The sequence below is a fragment of the Topomyia yanbarensis genome, chromosome 2 (assembly GCF_030247195.1).
Source record: "Topomyia yanbarensis strain Yona2022 chromosome 2, ASM3024719v1, whole genome shotgun sequence".
Lineage (NCBI taxonomy): Eukaryota > Metazoa > Arthropoda > Insecta > Diptera > Culicidae > Topomyia > Topomyia yanbarensis.
The window spans coordinates 338,319,646-338,341,185 of record NC_080671.1 but is presented as its reverse complement, the minus strand read 5'-3'; the positions used below and the strand labels follow the sequence as shown (position 1 = coordinate 338,341,185).

Sequence of the window (21,540 nt, the reverse complement as noted above, 5' to 3'; positions counted from 1 at the left end):
GATGATTGTTTTGGAGCACATTCCGTCCCAAACAGTTTCTGCTGAAGTGATGAAATCCAAAAGTTCAAATGCATAGTGGAAGGATGCAAAACAGGTGTACTATTTATTACTGTACTGGCCTAACCCTAGCCTAGTACGCTAACCATTGAATGCTGGCCTTCGAGGTCTCTCGAAAAGAAGGTTTCGCCATGAACTGTACCAAGTATCTGTTTTGCTTTTGTGCTTGATAAAATGAAAAATCTAAATTGAGCTCGGGCTTTTAAACCGTATGCTGCAATTATAATCTAGTGACCTGTTTTCACTCCTTGGTGGTTTTCACTCCTCAGGAGCCAAAAAACCATGAGTGATGAATTCATGGATTTTAATGATTTGTCAAACTATGGTTTTATAAACGCCTGCTGATTGGAGTGATTTTTGAAACACTGAAAACTATAGTTTAAACCTTGCTTAACAACTTTATTGAAGAAGGTAACTAGCTACGAGTTTTAAAAAAAATAGTTATAATCAGGGCCGGCGGAGGGTAGTATAGGTAGTACTACCCACTCGAAAACAACCGAGTGGGTAATTACCCACTCGAAATTTTGGACATTTTCATAAATTTGACATCTGTCACGTATGTATTTCGGGCACACATTTGAAAATATCGATGCACAACAACTACATTTACACAAACACACTGCAAGTGATTTAATGTAAATCTAATGCAAGCGTGTGTATTGCCAAAATGGGACAAATCCCTATTCTATTACCCTCACCATATGCTTACTACCCACTTGTGCTAAAAGTGTAACGCCGGCCCTAGTTATAATGATGTTAAAACTTATGGTTCAATCCAAATGCAGAAATTCATTATATCTTGCAACACTGTCAGTACACCACCGCCACCACTTTAAACTTAAATAAATGAGAATATATTAACCGCAGAGGCTTGGTACATTTGAATGAATTGTTCAGAATAAATTGCCGAATAACATAATCGTAGTAAGAAAATGAAAAGAAAGGGGGGGGGGGGGTTACTCCCCAGTCCCCTTTTTAGATAGTTTAGTATAACTGAATTAATACATCTTCAAGGCCGGTTTATAGCGCCGAATTAAAATTGATCTTACGCGTTTGAGAGCTACTATTCAAGGGCTCTGCTGTTATCTTGTTTAAAATAGTACAACGGTTTATAAGTTTAACAAATTTGAAAACCTTATTTCTTTGCCGTTGACAGTCGGAATTTAAATAAAAATGCATATCCATCCTTGAAGTCTCGGAATTGTTTCTATTGACGTTTTCGTTTGAGAAACGAAACCAGGATTGTTACTTCAAACAAACGTTTTAGATTAAATTGAGTTAGGTTCACGCAAAACAGGGGTGATGTTTGAAAAAACTGAAATATACTTCAAGTTAGAACCCAAGACAATTTCCAGAGCTGACTTAGTTTTAACCTCAAGCAAAAGTAATAGGGTGATGAGCCCATTTTCGCCATGTTTCTTTTATCACCCTACCCATTTGAAGCCGTTGGTTAGAGTAGTGTCTGCCATCTTTGTTCAACGCATTGAGTCAAATGGTGAAGCAACAATAGGGGCACTCGATTCGAGTTTTCGTTGTGCTCAAACACGAAAATTCCACTGTTTTCAGCGCATTTGTGTTATTACATTGGTTCTTTACAACGGAGCAAAGATGTTGATGTCAATTTTTACGCATTCCATTAATTGTAGGCCGAGAACTTTATGAATTAGTGAGGCATCCTACTTAGTATGGTGAAAATAGGCACTTTACCCTTCATAAGTTTTAGGTGTAAATCTTAGATGTTGTAAATGTTACTTCCCACAGAAACGATTGTAGTATGATTCATATTTGGGTCTATCAAAATATTAAGAAAGTCATTCACATTTACAAGGACGTAATGATTCTTTGTCTTATACTAAAAGGGGACTGGGGAGTACACAAGCCTCCCCTCCCTCTTCTTTCCATTTTCTGACTACGTCTATGTTATTCAGCAATTCATTCTTAACAATTCATTCGATGGTACCAAGTTTCTGCGATGAATATATTCTCATTTATTTAAGTTTTAAATATTTTTTTTTACGGATTGGTGGTGCACTGGCAGTGTTGGAAAAATAATAAATTTCTGCATTTGGATTGAACCATAAGTTTTAGTTATCATTATAACTATTTTTTGAAAACTCGTAGCTACACATCTAGAAAAAATAGTGTAAATTTACGTCTCCTGACCATGACATATACGAGCATCAAAATGACTTAGTTTTACGTTTGATTTTAATTTTACATGACGTTTAATTTCGTAAATCATGTAATTTTACTCCACATACAGCGTTTGTTCTGAATGGTAGGAAGTGTAATTTTATGTTATTGCGCATGTAAAGTATATTTTTCGTGTAAAATTAAATGGAACACGGTAATGTTCTGTCATTTCGCAAATTACGGTTTGTTGAATTGTTTCATGTTTGCAATTACGTCAACGATAAAATTCAGATTTTTTTGGTGTGTAGATACCTTCTTCGACAAACTTGTTAACAAAAATTTAAACTATACTTTTATAAAGCTGGTTTTTCACTTTGGGTGGAATAGCGATCTTTATTAACGTAAATGCAAAATAATTGATTTCCCCATATAAAATCCCATACAAACTTTGAATGCAATGCGCAAACCCGGGAAGTAACCTACCGCTCCCAAATTTTGTACAGGCTTTTGGGACCACAAAAGTAACTCAAAAAGTGCTGTTCCCGCTAGTTTAAATCATTTTGAAGTTTTCCCATACAACCGCGAGCCACTCTAATATACATACCTACCGCTTTTGTTACCAATATATGAGTCTATTGTCTTTCTCCGGACAAAACCAGCCTAGAGGCAATGTGGCACCCTGCGGGTTGAGATAACTCAGCCAAGAATCGATCCACTGAATCCTGCTCCTATGTCGTAAAAGGTGACTGCAATCAGGAGTCAGTAAGTCAAGTTGCTTCGTCCTGCCGAGGATTGAGTGCGGCTGGCGGGATTAAATTTTGCCAGTCGTGCACGGACCAAGGGGCTTATCCTTGCTGTATCTAGGGAATCTCTGACACCGTGGACTTTTGTTTCTTCGCAAATCATGGGTTTCAAATGATGGTAATGTCTCTAATAGACCTAATGGAACAAATCTAAAGCGCAGTTGAGTATAAGGGTGTGTTGCACTATTGAAAATACACCTTGGGTTGAAATCTGAGAGGTAAATTTTTTTAGGAAATTCCTCTAGAAACTCCCCGCGAAATTCCGCACGGCATTCTTTGTGAAATTCCGCGCGAAATTCCATGCGAAATTCAGTACGTAATTTCGCGCGGACTTTCAAACGGGATTTTGCACGGAATTTCGCGCAGAATGTCGCACTGAATTTCGCATGGAATTTTGCGCGAGATTTCAATGACTGGCAGTCTTCGACAAAGTTGTAGACAATTAAATTATCTTTCTTATTTTCACTTATAGTGATATTACGATGCAGCAGAATGCGCCCTGGTCGGTATTCTCCATGTAAATTGCCACAAAATCTTATTTAAAGTTCAGGCACGATGGTCCGGTAGCTAGACTTGTCTTATTTGCTTCAAATTTGGATCAAGTACTCCCGTTGGAACTAGGAATCGACTCAAGGGTGGGTTTGAGTCGATTGAGTTTTCAAAAATTCATTATTTTTCTGGGCAGTCCAATGTCCGTATTATATCTTCGTAAAAAATCGACTTTTTTTATTACTTTATCTGAAATTACAATTCCTTGAGAATATTGTCACAAATTTTTTAATTGAGATCCGAGAAATAGATCGAAAGATACAGCGCTTCCAAGCGTACTTCGTCTACTAAGAGCAGTGGTAACTTGAAATTTTCGATTATCTCGAAGAATCATTTTTCCAAAAATAGTTTTACCGTTATCACGATTGCCGAAAAACTACTCAACTGATTTTCTTAATTTTTTTTCAATTGATCGTAAATAATTTTTCTCGTACCTTAACGATTCCTTTTTATGCATAAATTTTTGTTTTGTGGATGAGAATTTTTTAATACAATTTTTAGAGCGTAAAACAGCGATTTTTTTTTAGGAAAAACGCTCTCGAATGCAGGAAAAAATTATTATTTATTCAACTAATCGTTGAGTTACGAGAAATACTCATATACTAATGGAGTTTTGGAATTTTAGTTGATCTATTGAACTTCAATCGTGATCACCGTAAACCTCTCAAATAAAAAAAAGGTTTAGGGGAAAAAGCCATTACTCCGCCAATTAACAATAATTTTTTATAAATATATGCTTGTTTATTTCACTGAAAAATGTGCTACCAAAATACTATAAGTTTGATGTAGTCAAATCGTTTTTTTAAGCCTTTACGTAAATTATTAACCTAAACCGTTATTTCGCAAACAAAAAGTACGTGGAATTCTATGACTGATTCAGTATTATACGCCGTTTGGCTACATGGATGTGAAAAACTGAGTTGTCTGGCAACACGTCGTTAAAATTTTAATAACTTTTTCTATCCAAGCTAAATTTATTCGCAGTCTTTGACAAAGTAGTCGGTAATAAAACTATCTTTCCAATTTTCAGTTTTTGTGATAAACTAATACATACAGGGCCACCTAGTAGTGAAAATGCGAGTTAGTGGGTTTGCTTCATGTAAATTGTTGAAAAATTTCATACCAACTGAGTACGTTTGACCGGCAGCTAAACTTGTCCGATTTGGCTTAAAATTTGGAACATATGCTCTTGGTGGAACTGGGAAAAACTGGGTTTTCAAAAATTCGTTTTTTCTGGGTAGTCTACTGCGTACTGTTGAACTGAGGGGCTCCTTATACTAAACAGCATGCCTCATTTAAGCCTAAGAGTACAAAATATTGAAGGACCAGGAATATTATGAGGTAATACGAGCAGGGCGTTGATTGAGGATGAACAGTGCGTTGGTCCAAACTGCATACATTCTGGGGATTCTAATTTCTCATGACTGATACCACACCGCTTTTGTTCCGACAAGATGATCAACCCCCTTACTATTCTTCCTTCGAAGGAAAATTTGATTGTTTTGTTGTTTCACGCAAAATGTCAAATGAAATCAAATCAATTTATTACCATAACACTGGTAAACGAACCGTATCCATATCAGCTCGCATCGCAGTCATGGTCGAAACATAATATATAAGTAGTCTGTATATACTTAACCCTTATACGTTATGTCAATCAATATTTTCGGCCGTAAACCAGCATGTTGGCCAAATCCCGCCACTTTATTGTGCGGTATCCTCACAATAAATTGTTATACAATACTCCGCTTGACAGGATTTGGCCAACATGCTGCTTTATGGCGGAAAATCTATTCGATTTTCGCAAGGATTATTGATTGACATAACGTATAAGGAATAAGTATATACAGACTACTTATATATTATGTTTCAACCATGACCATCTGGCTGGCAAGAAAAGTTGTTTGCATTTTCCTTCGGCGTTATTTGACCATGAAATCGACCAATGAACTGTTTTCCCCCAAATCAACAGCTGCGTTAAATCATAACTGGTGTAGTTCGACATCACGAAAATTTGATTTATTTTTCTGCTTACCACGCTTCAGGTGAATCGCTATACAAGTTGAAATGTCGTTTCGCACTGCTATCGTGTGCCAACTATTTTAAGGATATTTCGTTTTCTCTTTCTCCATTCGATCGCCAATCAACAGGAGAAAATAAATAACGTTTACGACTGTACAGTAACGGGTAATCCCATAACCACTGACTGGTACGCCTGTGAATTTATGTTCACTTGATTCGATTAAGCCGTGGGTTGGCCTCCACGACTCTGGAAATTAGATTATGTTTCTATGGCCGAGAAACCTAAATCAGACGAAGGGGCTATTGTAGGTTTCCATCGGTTTATTTTTGCGTCACCTGTTGGTTGCCAGTCTTATCGTTGAGTGTGTAGGAGGTGCATTATTTATTCACATTAAAAGTCCGGCATTTGCCTAACCCCTTCATGTTCAAGTGGTTCATAAACAACAACCTTTAAAATAGCTCTAAATTTTGATTTCGACAAGTGGTTTTTACAAAAACGAGTAAAGCTGATAGCTGGGACCGTTTTCGTTCATTTCAGCACTAGGGGAAAGTGAGGCAATTTGGACCGCTGGCCAATTCGGACCCCCAGCTGTTTGTCAGCTCTGGTAATATTATGAAAAGCGCATCACACAAAAATAAAGAAATTTAAACGACATGTAAATCAATACGAATGTAAACATACAAAGATAGAATCAAAAATTTGATTGAAAATTACGTTAAAATCAATGTACTCAATTGGAGCATCAAAAAGCATACAATTTTACACTTTCATTCGTGTAATATTACATGTCATTCATTTTACAGCAATATGCGTACAAAAATACATTGAAGTGCATGTGCATTAAAATTTGTTGAAGAAAGCACGAAAATTCGTGTGTAGTTTTCGTGGAACTTAATTTTACATTCATATACATGCTTTAAATATGTGCATGAAAATAAACTTAAAGTTACAAAATATTTTTTCTGTGTATATATCATGTTCATGGCTGTCATATACACACTTAAAAATATTTACATCTCACAAGATGCACATAAAAAAGCGTCACAATTCACTTGAATTTACATTCAAGAATATAGGCTAAAATGTAATTTTCATTTTTTCTAAGTGTGTAGCTCTGTTCTGTCTCATAGAATATTGCGCTTCTCAGTTTTCGTGAGCGTGTGCTAAGAGCGAATGTTGCTTAGTCCTAAATAGGAATTTATTTCTATTGCAAGAATTCGAAAAGAAATGCCAGGTCTGAATTGGAACAGGGTTGGGGTAATTAGGACCTTTCATATACTTTTACGCAGAACCGTTTATACACAATACGGTAAAAGATAGGAAAAAGTTGCCTTAGAAGAAAATGTGCGCAATTGATCAGGCTATCAGGAAAAAATATTTGTAATTCGGTTGACACGTATCAGTTCTATAGCTCATAAACTCTTACTAGGTCCGAATTGTCCCAGTACCCCCTACCAGTTATTAGTCTTATTAGCAGAACTCAAGTTATTGACTGAATACCGCCGGAGCAGCGCTGGATGGTTTATCTAAATCCTAATGGCCAATGGCCTAATGCAGAACTGTGTTTTTAAGAATCGTTCTCTCTCTTTTTTTTGGCAAAAATAAAACCAAATTGACAATTTACAATTTTGACCATTTGTGCCAATATATCGTTGCATTGGACATTCAAAACAAAATACGAACAAAAGGAAAGCCAAATAGGTTGAGCTTACCAAATTTCCATTAATATTTCCACTACCGTCCGTCCACCTCCACTTGGTATTGTGAGAAATCTGGTATCAACCCCTCCGGGCATATGGAACTTCCTTGCTCGCAGATCCTTCCTGTCCGACACTCGACTCACGTCTCGGCTAATGTCCCAGAGTTGCTGGACTTGATGCTCTTGCCGACCAACCGCTTCATAATCCACACTTTTTGGATAAAATAAAACGCAAAATCACAAAAAATGCGTTATGCTCGCATGGCTACTACGATCTTTTTTCAACATGATACTTTGGTGATGTTGTTTTAGAAACTAATAAATTTTAAGTTGTTTGACGACTGTTGTTAATTATTCTGAGGATGTTATCGGCTGAATCAGTCAAAATGAAACGGCAAAAACGAAGTATTGCTTCTTAATCCGACAGTTCACCGAAATCACCGAAACTGTCGGATTAAGAAGCAATACTTCGTTTTTGCCGTTTTATTTTGACTGATTCAGCCGATAACATCCTCAGAAACTAATAAATCCCATCAATTTAGACACTCAAAGTCTATATTTTCCACGCAACTGAGCTAAGATAAATATTCTAGAAGAATTCTACTAAGCATCGGAAGGTAAACGTTTAACAAAAACTTGTTACCTGGGGAGATAGTTGAAAACCTTTACCGCATACTACGTTTGTTAAATTATTAAAATCTCGCAGAATGTTGGAATGTTGCGATGTGATATACATTAACGAATAGTCACGTTGCATCTCATTTATTTCCCTGGTACCACCTACGTCGTCTGTTTAAACCGTATAAAACTAAACCCACTCAGTGGGATATATTCCTGTAAATATTGCATTGAACATGTCACCCACATCCATTGTATTGTTTCAAGCCTCACCTCCATGACCAGGACGTTTTTCGGGAACGTGATCTGGCAGATGAAGATGAGAGCCCGAGACAGTTGTAGAGGGAACGTGTATCACGCATGCATTGTCATTTACTAAGCGTACATTCTAGCAATAGATTAGCGGGTAGGATCTAATATTTCATCAGGATTAAATTTGTCATGGGCTGAATGTATAACAAGCGAGCAACCGAAAACGACCTCAACTCAGCTTCAGCTAGTTGGTTAAGGAATTATATAGATCATTATTTATGAACGTATTTGTCATTTTTGTAAAATTGTATTAGGCAGTACGAGAGATTGGAAAATTTATGAATTTGGATAACACGATTCTATGATAGACTTCATGAAATTGTAAATAGCAAATTCCCAACAGGTTATCTCACCTGACAAACCAGTTCAGCTTAAATAATTTTTAGATTAATAGTAGATCAGTAAACTAAAGCTAATTGCGAACACCTATATTATTGGTTGGAAACTATCTTGGATACGTTTGTTTATCCCACACCGTGTTTGGACCAGTTAAGTATCTTTGATAGCGGTTATCAACAATTTGATATTTTTTCGATTGAATTGTAGTACGTTGCAATGTAATTAATCTAGATATCCTCAGTGAGCGCCGAGTTTTAATGTAGTACATGTTTGTATCAATAACATCTTTACGCACACTGTGTTAGGGCAAGGGGGCCCGGAATATGTATTTATTAAATCATATTCATATTAACTTCTCGTAAGCTACTCATATAATTGTCCTTGTTGTCAGGAGACAAATTGATTCAGCGTTAGGAAAAATTCTCCATTCCTTTGGTACTCCGACTGTTCTCTGCTATCGATAGGGACGGAACAAATTTATTGAATTCTCCATAGTAGCACACAATCTAGCTTATTGTCTTCTTAGTAAGCCGGTCTTGGTGTATTTACAGTCGCGTTCAAATAACTAGCTGCGAATAATGTGGTGATGCAGACAAATTGTTACTTGAAAAAAAGTAAAATCAACGGTTTAGGGTGCCTTAGGCTATAGATATTGTCGTGTAAGCCACACCCATACTCGATTGGGTGTTAACAAAGCGTCTACAATTCAATTTTTAGCACCTTTGGTAGAAGCAAAACATGGGTATTAGATCAACAAATCAAACGGTAATTGGCTTCACATACCACTTGTCAAATATGAGTTCTTTTCGAAAACTCTAATCCACTCACAAGAGTATTCAAGTTTGTATGTGAAATAGTGAAAATATATGAAAAATAGGCAATTGAAACAATAAATTCAGTACAAAATGCCAGTATCATCTTGTGCATCCCAAAATTTGCAGCTATATAGCTTAAGGTGTAAGGATCAACTTTGTCGAAGACTGCAAATTGATCAGATTTTGCAGTAAAAAGATATTCTCATATAAAGTTATGTGTTGCCTCTCTTTCTCGCCCATGCTTAGAATAGGAAATTTAAAAAAAAGTTAAATAACTTTTTGGGGAAACCTCCAATCAATATGCGATCTTCAACAAAGCTATTCGTTATAAAATAAACTACGTGACCGTAAGTTTTGAGGTACGCAGAGTTACTATGAAATTTTTTATTGGAATTTAAGTTTTTATTTCCGAAACTTGAAACCTCTTGTGGGTGAACTAGAGCTATCGGAAAAAGCTCATATTTGGCATATGATTATCATTAGCAATTACCATTCGAATTAGCAGTGTTCCGAAAAAAATGGTCAAAATTGTTGCAGGTCTAATGGGTATAGCAAACATTCTAAAAACCGATTAGCATGATTAGAAACGAATCGAATATAAGCGTAGCTTACGAGAGAAAATAATTTTCTCGATTAGACGTATAGTGCTCGACGGTATTGTTTGGAAATATGTACACAAATTTGTAGAATGAAACCAATATTCAGAAGCGTTTTCATTATTTATTTTATCAAAATCGTGATAACAGCAAATATTTTAGTCTACGCTGAGGCAAAATACGACAATTGAAGATATCGTTAATGTTGTACTATCTTATGACAAATGCCTTTTTGGGTGAACTGAGCTAAATATGTCACTTTACTAGTTTGAAAAATCTCGATAAAGTTGAGCGTTCAGAATTTTAAAATTCTGCTTGGTTACTGAAATATAGCGAGAAACGTGATGAGAAATTGTGCGTTTTTGGCTTCAAATCACATTATTTTGGGATTGGCTCAAGTTATATTGAACTTTTAGGCATCTTTCTAAAAAAAAATGTCTAAAGAACACATCATTTTGAAAACAAAAATACATGTTTTGCTAGAAAAAAGCAGTTTTAGTTTTAAACTGAAAATATTGCATGTTTGGCAACACTGTAACCAAAGATTGCTATTTTTCTAGTTTTCTTGACCAATTTTCTTCAAATTGCTTCTCACCGGTTGTTTCTAGACGAAATTAAGCCAAAGATATAAATAAAAGTTTATAATTGATACTTAATTTATATATAAAAACGACATACAAATTTTGTCATCAATACACATTTATGACACGTGTGAGTGCGATTTTTTTTTACATTTTTAGTAAAAACTCGCAAAACCACTTACCAGAAGCAACAATTTAGGGATTCCATGAGAAACCGGCCGACCGCAAAATATGACCATCGTCGATTCGAACGAAACTATACATTTGTGTTCGGGTTATGAATCTCCATGATTTCCTCTGGCAATTGCAATATTTTGATACATGAGCAATTTTTCAAAAGGGCGTATTACGCGTATTAATTTAAAATTTTTGTTGTTCGATTTCACTATTTTATACAGTAAAACTATCTGAGAATGAGTTATAGGGAATGAATGCACGAAAAAAATATGCACTGAAAAAAAATTTGTGTCAATTTTTACAAAAAACAGAAATTTATGTTGAAAATTTAAATTGCAAAAAACATTTTTTCTAATTTTTTATATTTTGGCAACCAAAACCTAAAGAGAAAAGAAACATTTTGAATGTGATTTCATGATGGAGAAATTATCAACAAATTTTTTTTCTAACAATAACTTTATACATCTTTTTAAATTTAATACTAATTGATATACAAAACTCTAATTTTATTACAGAATATAATTCTAAGTATCATTTTAAATCAAAATGAATTTAATAAATATCTTCCAAAAAGCGATAGTTTTCGAGATGTTTGGAATTTTGCTCCAACAAAAACAATTAATTTGTGTAATTATGTCCATTTTAAAAGTTATTCGTCTTACCCCCTCAAACCTCTTGTATCTCGTAATCCTCATCCATCCGGGGCAACCGTTAAGTACTGCTTTAGTAAGGATTGTGTTCTTGTTTATTTTGTTTTGTGTTAATTGTCGTGTTTTTATCCATAGCTACTTTTCCTTACTTGCTGTCAAACTTTCGCGATATATTTCACCAGCTCAGGTCTGCTGTAAATATCGTACTCTGTTGAGACATGAACCTGGGGTGTCGACCATAAGAATTTACATCTGTTTACAACCACCTTTGCCGGGTTTCTTATCCTTCTTGGTGCTAGTCGTTCCTATTTATCTGCTAGCTGGTGCTGAGAACTTCTTGGCGGCAGTATTTCACCCTATACCGATGCCCATTTTCGCGATCCATTTCGCTGTCACTCTAACGGAATAATCATCGGCGATAAAATTTCTCTAGACAACGCTATCCCGATTTTCTCCAACTTCGTGTTTTTCCTCCATAACTGACGTTGCTAGCCCGCTGACCGACATCTGCTGTCTACTCACTACTTTTGCCAATATCGAAGCTTGTCGAAACGTTAACCGATCCTTCAGAGAAGCCGTCCAGCTTGACATACATCCCTTTCCAGCCACCCTCGCAAAGTTTCGTTCTTGGTTTCTTCATTGACTTGTTTCTAGAGTGACCGAACTCAAAAGACTTTTTATGTGTCCAAACGGTTTGCAGTTTTTTTTCCTGGACAGAAAGATAATAAATTTTTAAAAGTAATTCAAAACGCTCATGGGGGGGAGTTGGATGTGCCAACACCTCAATTTTTGACCGTTTCACTTAAAATAGCATGCGGCAGACAATATATGTACTAGAACACAAAGTACGACCATAAAATTTTTGACTTTTGGCCAGGTTTTTGAGCAAATCCGCCACTGTGCGCCGGCCGTAAATATCACTGCTCCCATACCAGGATTCAGCGAACCGTCAGGATGGAGGACATCATCTGTCGGAAGAAGACTCGGACTAGGAGAGAGAAACATTACATACAAATTGCGGCTGAGAGATAAAACACAGACAAAAGATAGAACTTTTGTATTATTCAACTTTCATAAGGGTGAGATATCGTAAGTTTCCAATACTCCAGGACTACATCCTACGTTTAGATTACGAGGGAATACTTCAGTGTTTACTTCTTAAATATTTTGATCAAAATGCAGTTGTTCATTAGAAATAGAAAAAGAGCCTTTCAATTGTGTATGTGATAGCTATTGGAATAGCTTAAAATATATTTCACATTTTTAACATTTGGTAAATACAGAGATAACAAGACACTGTTGCAACAGAGTAAATGTATTATTTAATCACACGAAACAATCGGAATACAACCTAGTAGGGCAGTTCCTTTCCTTTTCTTTATTTCAGAGCTGGTCAAGGCACTTTATCCTAGACTGTCCCATCCCAGTTAGAACCAAAGAAGTGGTATAGTAAAGTCACTTCCAACGATTTATCAAACCCTCTTTAAACTGAAACTTAAATTCGTTTCTACCTTCTTCAAACCTCAACTTAAATTCGTTTCTCCTTCTTCAAGGTTCAAAATTCATTGGTTAATTTTTTCATCATTTTATTTTTAAATATCTGCTCCATTTGGTATTCAATGGAACGAGGCCGTTCTGAATTTCGTCCTTCTCGCATCAAACCATCCTATTTTTTTAGCGTTTCTTACAACGATGGTATTTTACCGAATACCGAATTTATTTTGAGGAAATTTTATCTTTTTAATATTTAGTAATTTTAATTGAATGGATTACAATAATCCCTCAACAATAATGCTTAACATTTGTGATTGACAACTTTCATATTCGTTTGTCAGTGAAACAGGAATTCCAAACGAACGTCCCTTTAGTTCTAGTATTTTATTTTCCAAACCATAGAATTTCAGAACGATTTAAAATTGATTTTCTACTAAAATGTAAACAAGTCCTTGTTGAACACTATCGAACTATAGAAGTTACAGTTAATCCAGCAACTAGACAGAAGCTAAGATGATTGAATGGACGGTGTTACCCTGTTGATTCTATTTTCTAAAATAAAATCTATCAACGTATTTACACAAAATTTAAAAAAAATCTACTACGTATCATTCAAAAAAGCTGCAACGGAAAAGACTAAAATCAGAACCCCGTTTAATGAACCAATTGATCATGTCGTATAATAGCGATGTCTTCTTTATCCATCAAACTGTCAAGCTCCAAACTTCGTTATCGTTAGCCAAATACAATACGAAAAAGAAAAACAGAAACGGCGGAAGCTGCGGCTTCGTTTGTTTCCCCACTAAAAGGCAGTCATCGTCGAATCAATTACAGAAATTACTCTCTCTCAAAGCAGCTGTAACCACTGCAACGATCCGAAAATCAAAGCTGAAAATATCCTGGCTAGCTGCCATTGGTCCGATTATAAGGTTCACAAGTTCCCTCCGGGAACGACGAAGCTTCAAAGAGCAGAGCTGAAAAGTAACTCTGAACACCCACATCGAGCTGATGGATGAATGAACGCCGCAGCGCCAAATGACGTCAGCATTCGGCACAAAAAACGGTGCAAAATCAACATCATCCTTCGTAGCTTTCCGGAGGGGTGCTGGACACTTCTCAACCGGTGGGTCTCTTTTACCTTCAGCTTTCACCTATCGCAGGTGCGAACCCTCGGTGGGCTGATTATTATGGTTTCTTTGGTGGAAGCTGTACTATCTGCAGGATCCATTTTTCTCTCTTTATTTTCGCCGGAAAATCCGCAGTGTGTTGGCTGGAGGCCGTGATTAGGTGCAAGGGAGAGAACCTTTATGAAGAAGGTTTTGGCTTGAAATATAAAAAAAACAGAATGATGATACACTCAGGTTTTTTTTTACGCGGGGGATACGAGCCGCGTAAATGAAAACCGCGTAAATTTCAAAATCCGCGTAAATGAAAACCGCGTAAATTTCAAAATCCGCGTAAATGAAAACCGCGTAAATTTCAAAATCCGCGTAAATGAAAACCGCGTAAATTTCAAAATCCGCGTAAATGAAGACCACTTAAATTTAAGAATCCGCGATAAAGGGAACCTCATTGATGGATACCGCGTAAATTCCAAAATCCGCGTAAATGAAAACCGCGTAAATTTCAAAAACCGCGTAAATGAAAACCGCGTAAATTTCAAAATCCGCGTAAATGAAAACCGCGTAAATTTCAAAATCCGCGTAAATGAAAACCGCGTAAATTTCAAAATCCGCGTAAAAAAAAACCGCGTAAAAAAATACCGCGCAAAAAAAAACCGCGTAAAAAAAAACTTGAGTGTACATAAATAGTGGGCGAACAAAATAGGTTTTGATTATTTGAAGGCACGTTTCAAATGGATATACGCAGTTCGTGCACAGACAGAATTAGACAGAACGTAGTATTTTTCATAGCTCAAAATCACGCTGAGTTCGAACTTTCTAAGTAGAATCTAAATGTTGTATCTTTATCGTCATCTGTAGCGCACAATAAAAATAAAGACAGCAGGCCCAGGCCCAAAGCAAAGATTTCATCTAAAACACGACATGACAATAAGGGGGACGTTTTTGTTCCAATTTAAGTCAGAATGTGATAGCTCTTGATTGGTTGACTCGACGTAATTAAAAATTGAGCATCCTCGATATCTTGCTTCTGATGCAAATTTTTGTATGTCTAAAGTATTTTTCCCTAATGTAAATAGTATCCGAGATATTCGTGTTGAAAAAAAAACAAATATAAGTGTTGTAAAATATTGCCTTAACGTCACGGTGCCATTGAAAACGACACACCCTAATGTATGCAAAGATAAGATCCTGCTTTCCCAAACAATCGTTCCTATTTATGTATAGATTTCGTCGTTTTAATTTCAGTGGTGCCCGCAGTGCTCGGATTGACAGCGGCAGCTATCCTGGCGGTGACAGCATGTTTCTGTGCCCGCCGAATTCGCCGTCAGAAAAAGAAGGCCGGCCATGAAGTGTCTTCGCTGCCGTTCCAACCACCAAGGCCGCCACGTGCTGTACGATCTCCCAGCGGACAACCACCACAATATCTAAAGAAATCTCCATCACCGACGGGAATTAAACCTCCCCCAGGGGGGCACCTTCCAGCGCAATCTCCCACGGATCAAAGTTGCATTCCAACGAATCCGACTACCACCATCTCCACAACCACCACCAAGTACAGCGAGGAGAATGAGTTGACACCGAGAAGGATTCATCTGGAACCAAATTCTCCGGAGGTTGATACAGTGGACGGGAATGACAATGAAATGGAGCCCGGAAAGTTAGGTGCAATAGTGTTCAAACTGCGTTACTTGGCCGACCGGAGTGCTCTGGTTGTTTCGGTGGTTCGCTGCCGGGGATTGCCGGGTAAAAATCACAGCTCAACCACTACTGATCTAACGGCTCTTCCCGCGGGACCTCTGTGCAATGGAAATGGAAATGTGAAACAGAACGCAACCGATCCGTACGTGAAGCTGCAGCTACTTCCGGATAAACAGCACAAGGTTAAGACCAGGTGAGTTTACTTTAGACGTTGTGGTGGACACAAATAGTGCGCTAGGAGTCCATAGAAGAAAATTTTGAGTCCTAAGCTGCGCTCTTTTCCGATTGTTTCATGTGTAGTTTTTTTTTTTCTACAATAGTAAATGTAACGTTACTGTAAATTATCGTGAAAATTACGGTTTTGTTACTGTACATTTCAATTCGAGAAGAATGAAATAATAAACCATATAGTGATAAACAGGACATAAACTAGACGACATGTTCTTTCGGAATTCCAATACAGCAGTGTATATTTAAAGCAGAATGGGATATGTCGCCTAAAGAGACTCTTAGTCTTATTATTCCAACGTTTTAATTTTCATCACATTCTGGTATTCTTCTCTGATGTAGTGTCTTTCCCTAGCTTGATAATGTTGCAATGAGTCGGCCTCTCAACTACGTATCGGCAGGTAGTCTATTTTTACCAGAGTAAGTGGGTGGTATGTACACCCTTCTGCCGTCAGTTACCTGCGAGTTTCCAGGAAGCGCGCTCACAATGGCGAGTGAATTTTCCGCTTTTCAATGAAGATCGTAGTGAAGTGATGCAAATTAAGAAATTGGTAAGGCTGTCGTGGAGGGTGTTTTGGTTGTAGGTTTAAATGGCATTGTGTTAAAAAACATCATTGCGTCGTTCATATGTTATTTTGTAGTGTGGGATTTATAAGTCAACGATTTTTGTGTTCTACGATTTATCGTTGAAAGTCTAAGCTCGGCACCTGAATGACTCCGTGTTTGATACATTTCATGATGGTATTGAAGATATCGCTTCATTTGGTTCACATTGGAGCTGTGTCACAATGGGTTAACCAGTACGAATTCTAGTAGAATAGTGTATGTATCACAGACTAACAGAAATGTTTTTTTTGCAAATTTAAATTTTTAACATAATTTTTTCGTTTTTGTGAAAAATGACACAAAATTATTTTCAGTGCATATATTTTTTGTGCAGAAGTACTAATACCCTGTAACACGTTCTCAGAGAGTTTTGTTGTATGAAATACGGTAATGAAACTCTTTTTTTTCGAAAATGTTTTTTGAAACTTTTTTTCCTTTCTTATTTCGACTATGTTAGTCACATTTTTCTTTTTTACGTTTTAACGACATTCAATTAGCTAGAGATTACTGGGTAGGGAAAGTTATGAAACTTAGAGCCATAGTACTCAAGTGAGAGCAAGGATGTGAAGTAAACAGATCAGTAGTGGCAGAAGGTCATTAGAACAGGCTTAAGGTTGCACAGAGAAAGCGCAAAATTCGCAAACGAAAAAAGCAGTTTTTTTCCACACCGTATGTCAGATCTTCATAAAAATCAATCAGCGTATGTAGAATGTTGTTACAGTACTGCTGATTGATTTTTATGAAGATCACTTCACATCCTTGCTCTCACTTGAGTACTATGGCTCTAAGTTTCATAACTTTCCCTACCCAGTAATCTCTAGCTAATTGAATGTCGTTAAAATGTAAAAAAGATTCTTGAAACATTTACGCCCTTTTGGAAAATTGCTCGTGAGTCAAAAGAACCTTATTGGTTGTGGAAAAAGTTTGGTCTTACATGATGGGCGCGTAAAGTTTTATCGGAATCGATTTTAAAGATTTTCGGACAGATCTTCGTGGAATTCCTCAAAATCGGTAAAAAATGACGAAGTTTCTTGATTAGTTTCCATTATTTAAATAATTGTTTCCCATGACTTTCAAAAAGTTTATGGGACTTTGTTACTATGATAAGCATTGCACCATAGCGTTTAGTTCGATAGTCCATTTTTCGCTTTAGAAGTCCATGCGAGAGAACTACTAAATTGGGAAAAGATGAATTACTCCGCCAAAACTTCAGACTTTCTCGCTCTTTATTAGCAAAGGGCGAAAATGACTCTGTCACTGATCTGCGATCAATGCCGATGATGTCGATGTCATCGAAGCCAAGAAGTATGCAAGATCTCGCGATAATGGTTCCATTCCTTTGAACATGAGATCCTCTGATCGTACATTCGAGTGCTGTGTTGAATGATAGGTTAGATAGTTGCTTCAGTCCAGCTAACGCCCCAAACGGATGTCTCTGTGGCTATTTTGACGTTTGACTTTGACCTATGCAGCGTCGTTTGGTTGGAAAGCCAGCTTACATCATTATCTGAACATTTCGTTTCGTTACACTGAATCGTACGCCGTCTTGAAATTGACAAACATATGTAGAGTCCGCAAGTCGTTTTCCGGGTTTCATTCAGAATTTGTTGCAGAGTAAACTAGTTCATCGTTGATCATTCTTCTTCGTTGTTGATTGTCCTCGAAATTCGCTTTGGTATACGTCGACAAAGGGTACTGCTATCGGTTGTAACCTATGAAACAGATTACGAGAGAGTGTCGTATAGGCAGTTTAAGAGATTGTTAGCCAGAAGTACCTTAGAGGCGGAATAAGGGCGAGGAAGAATACAGTAAAGAAATCACGTGCGCGGAGGCTCTACATCCAGATGTTGACGAAACCGTGTTGTCTCGTCCTGGATGACGAGGCTTATGTGAAAACAGACTTCCGGCAGCTTTCCGGCTTCTTTTCTTCACTATTCGTCAAGAGTTCGACGTTTCTGAGGAAGTTAGAAAGCAGAAGATATTTATGCGTTCCAAAAAATACTTGATATGGCAGGCAATTTGCTCGTGCAAATAGCGGAGCACCTCGTTCGTGACAACCGGAGTACTCGAACTAATTCCCCCAAATGCGTTTACTACCCCTTCTGAGATCTCACGATTATCCTATGGTTTTCTCGTCGGGTTTGGTCTCGTGCCGTTAGACGAAAGGTGTACAAGGCTAAGGAGGTCAATTTTGTGTCAAAGGATCTTAATAATCTGAACACATAACTTGATTACGCTGCTACCGCATGAAAAAAAGTCATTTTGTCACACTGGCGGTTCCCCGTGTTCATAGTTAATCTCTAAAATTATAGATTTTCAACGGCACACAACTTCCTCTTCAATATAAAACTCATTACTTAAAAGTTGAAAAAAAACCATTTTAAGGCGCATTTGCGGACCCCCTATACATTGTAAATGTTCAAATCTATTGATTTTGGATGGCCAACAACTTCTCTTTCAACAATACCAGGTGACCGCTAATATTTTGCTTGCAGTCCATTCCAATACTGCCGTTAAAAGCATATTTGTCCCATGTTCTATGGGATTCCCTATATACATGGGACAATTATGCTTAGAACGGCAGTATAGCAAGCGAAAAAGGAACTGACGCATATACCCATCTTGCAAATATAAGCCATGAATGTCGTTCACTACATTCATTTTGAACCGCTGCTATGAAATTTATTTGCAACACTTCCAACGCAACGGATGATGAAAGTTAGACACACGGGCCATTCACATACATTTGCAACTGTCAGCGAACCAAACCAAACTACGGCACCAAGCCGAATAACCGAACTTTCACGAACATTTAACAGGCACGTTCAGCAGCACGAACGTTTTTGCTTTTCTCTCGTCCGTTTACATGCATAGCAGCCGAAGTCAAACTTGCACCGGTGCTGTCGTGTTGGTTTTTTTCCGAACATTCGCATTAAAATGACATTCGAAATAACTTCTTCCAGTCCTGGTGGCTGGAAACAAACCTGCTATGTGGCGGCATTCACGCACACCAAGGACATTCATTGAACGACATTCATACGTACACCAACCATGAAATTCGTCTTACAGACAGACTTTGTCCCAATAAGTCGAGCTGAGTCGATTGGTATATGAGACTCGGCCGTTCGGGCATCGGAAAGAGTTTTCAAAGTTTGAGCGAATCCTATACATTTCTATTGTAAGAAATTAAGTTTTAACAATAAGTAAAACTAAAAAATACTAAGCATGCCTGTCTGCCAGATCTTGTTGACGTAGTTTGCTGATGCGTGTTGAGTTCCTTTCCCTCGGCGGGGCATCATTAGTTGTCTTATTCGTCGCAGCTTGGGGGTCGCCTTCTCTTGAGTTATCGTTCGCGTCCACGGGCACTTTTGTTTCCTCTGGCAGCCTCAGTTTCTCTGCATTACCGGGGGAAAACGATACAATACGGTTTGTGCACTGCATATCGAACAAAGCACTGGCTTACTTAACTGGGGCCTATAGCGTAGCGAATTTTTGCTTGTGCTTTGTGCGACGCCAGAAGATAGACTTGTATCAAACCTTTGTCAGTGGCCTATCGAATTTCTGTCAGACAGAAAAATGAAATGTTCGATCTACCCAACAGCGACAGCAACGGAAAATTTTACCTCCTTCTTCATTTAGCTTCCAACAAAACGTTTCTGGATAATTGCAAAATACTGGTAAATTTGAGATAATGCTGCTTCAGGCACACCATACCTCTATTCTAACCTCAATTTCTAATTTCTTATTGACCCCAATAGAGTTGTGTAGGACAAATTATGTACTATACAGGGTGTTTGGTTCATGGTTAAGAACCTCTCGAGAGATAATTGACTATCATATTTGGAGAAAAAAATCGTTCTACACATACCTTCAAATCTCAACCGTTACTAAGTTATTGAATTTTTTGTGTTAAAAGCTTAGTTGCCTTAAAATAGCTCTAACCAAAAAAATATACTTTGTATTTCAAATCTTTTGGATCCATTGGATAGGTGAGAAAATTTTCCATTCAAAAGTGTCCTCAAATGTTTCAGCTAATGAGGTTAAGTAACCTTTTCACAGTAATTTATTTAAAATTTAACAATTTTGATCGATTTTTCGTTCATTTCGCGAAAATCCTAATAGTTAATATCACCATTTTAATTATATAAATTTTTAGTCGTGAAGAATTGTATAATTTGTTCTTTGACATGATACACTTATCTTGTCTTGTTTTCATGTGTTTGGGTTGTTGAACTTGGATATTTTTATCTCATATTCACTAATACTAGCTCTTATTGAAAAAGTATGGCACTTATTATACCTTTTCCTATTTTTATTCGAAAGCCAGGAAAATTTTGCAGAGAACAATGTATTAATACCTTTCAGTTAAGTAGATTTAGTATTCTTTTAGAAGTTAATTAGTTTAAAGTTAATGTTATTATTAGCATTTTCGTTATTTTCTTAAGATAGTAAATAATAAACTTCATCATTATTATCATGGAATTAATGCATTTCAGCAAGTTCTACAATTCTCCCTTTGACTCCATTCAATTATCTCTTTTAGTTTCGAAGAAAAATCATTTTGATCTCGTTTCATATGCAAAAACAACGATTTCGTACCCACTACATTTGTGATGAGGTCATGCTGTGTTAACTATTAAATTACAGCGAAATGAAAAGCGATAGGGATAAAGTGTCAAATAACAAGTTGTAGAGAATATTAAGGGGCACTAAATGAACAATAGTGATGATAAATTTAGTTGATTAATAATTAGAATAATTACAAAGCTCCCCAAAAACGCAAATTTTGAGTTATTTTACTAGTAAAAAGTCATTTAGTACACTTAACTAAAAGATATCTGTACATGCATCGAAAGGAAATTTTCTCAGCTTTCCAATGAAGCCCTGGTAATGGCGATATAAAGCATATTTTTTAGATTAGAGTCTTTCAAGAACTTGCAAGTCAATTACAGGAAAAGTTTAGTAGTGAAATTACAAGAAAACGAGAAGAGATAGGAATATCATTTTGAAGAACAAATTTTAAATCGTCCTTAAACCC

At 36.9% G+C, this 21,540-nt stretch overlaps 1 protein-coding gene across 2 annotated transcripts in view; it reads left to right on the top strand.

Moving 5' to 3' along the window:
* The window catches only part of LOC131684037 (synaptotagmin-4), a 76,025-nt gene that overhangs the window by 46,380 nt on the left and 8,105 nt on the right, over positions 1-21,540 (top strand). Inside the window, exon 2 of one of the 2 annotated variants that reach the window (XM_058966548.1) lies at positions 15,216-15,861. In XM_058966548.1, coding sequence (XP_058822531.1) covers positions 15,216-15,861 — 646 coding nt within the window. Of the gene's footprint in view, positions 1-15,194; positions 15,862-21,540 lie in introns of both variants that reach the window. The other variant, XM_058966547.1, reaches the window with a different exon arrangement.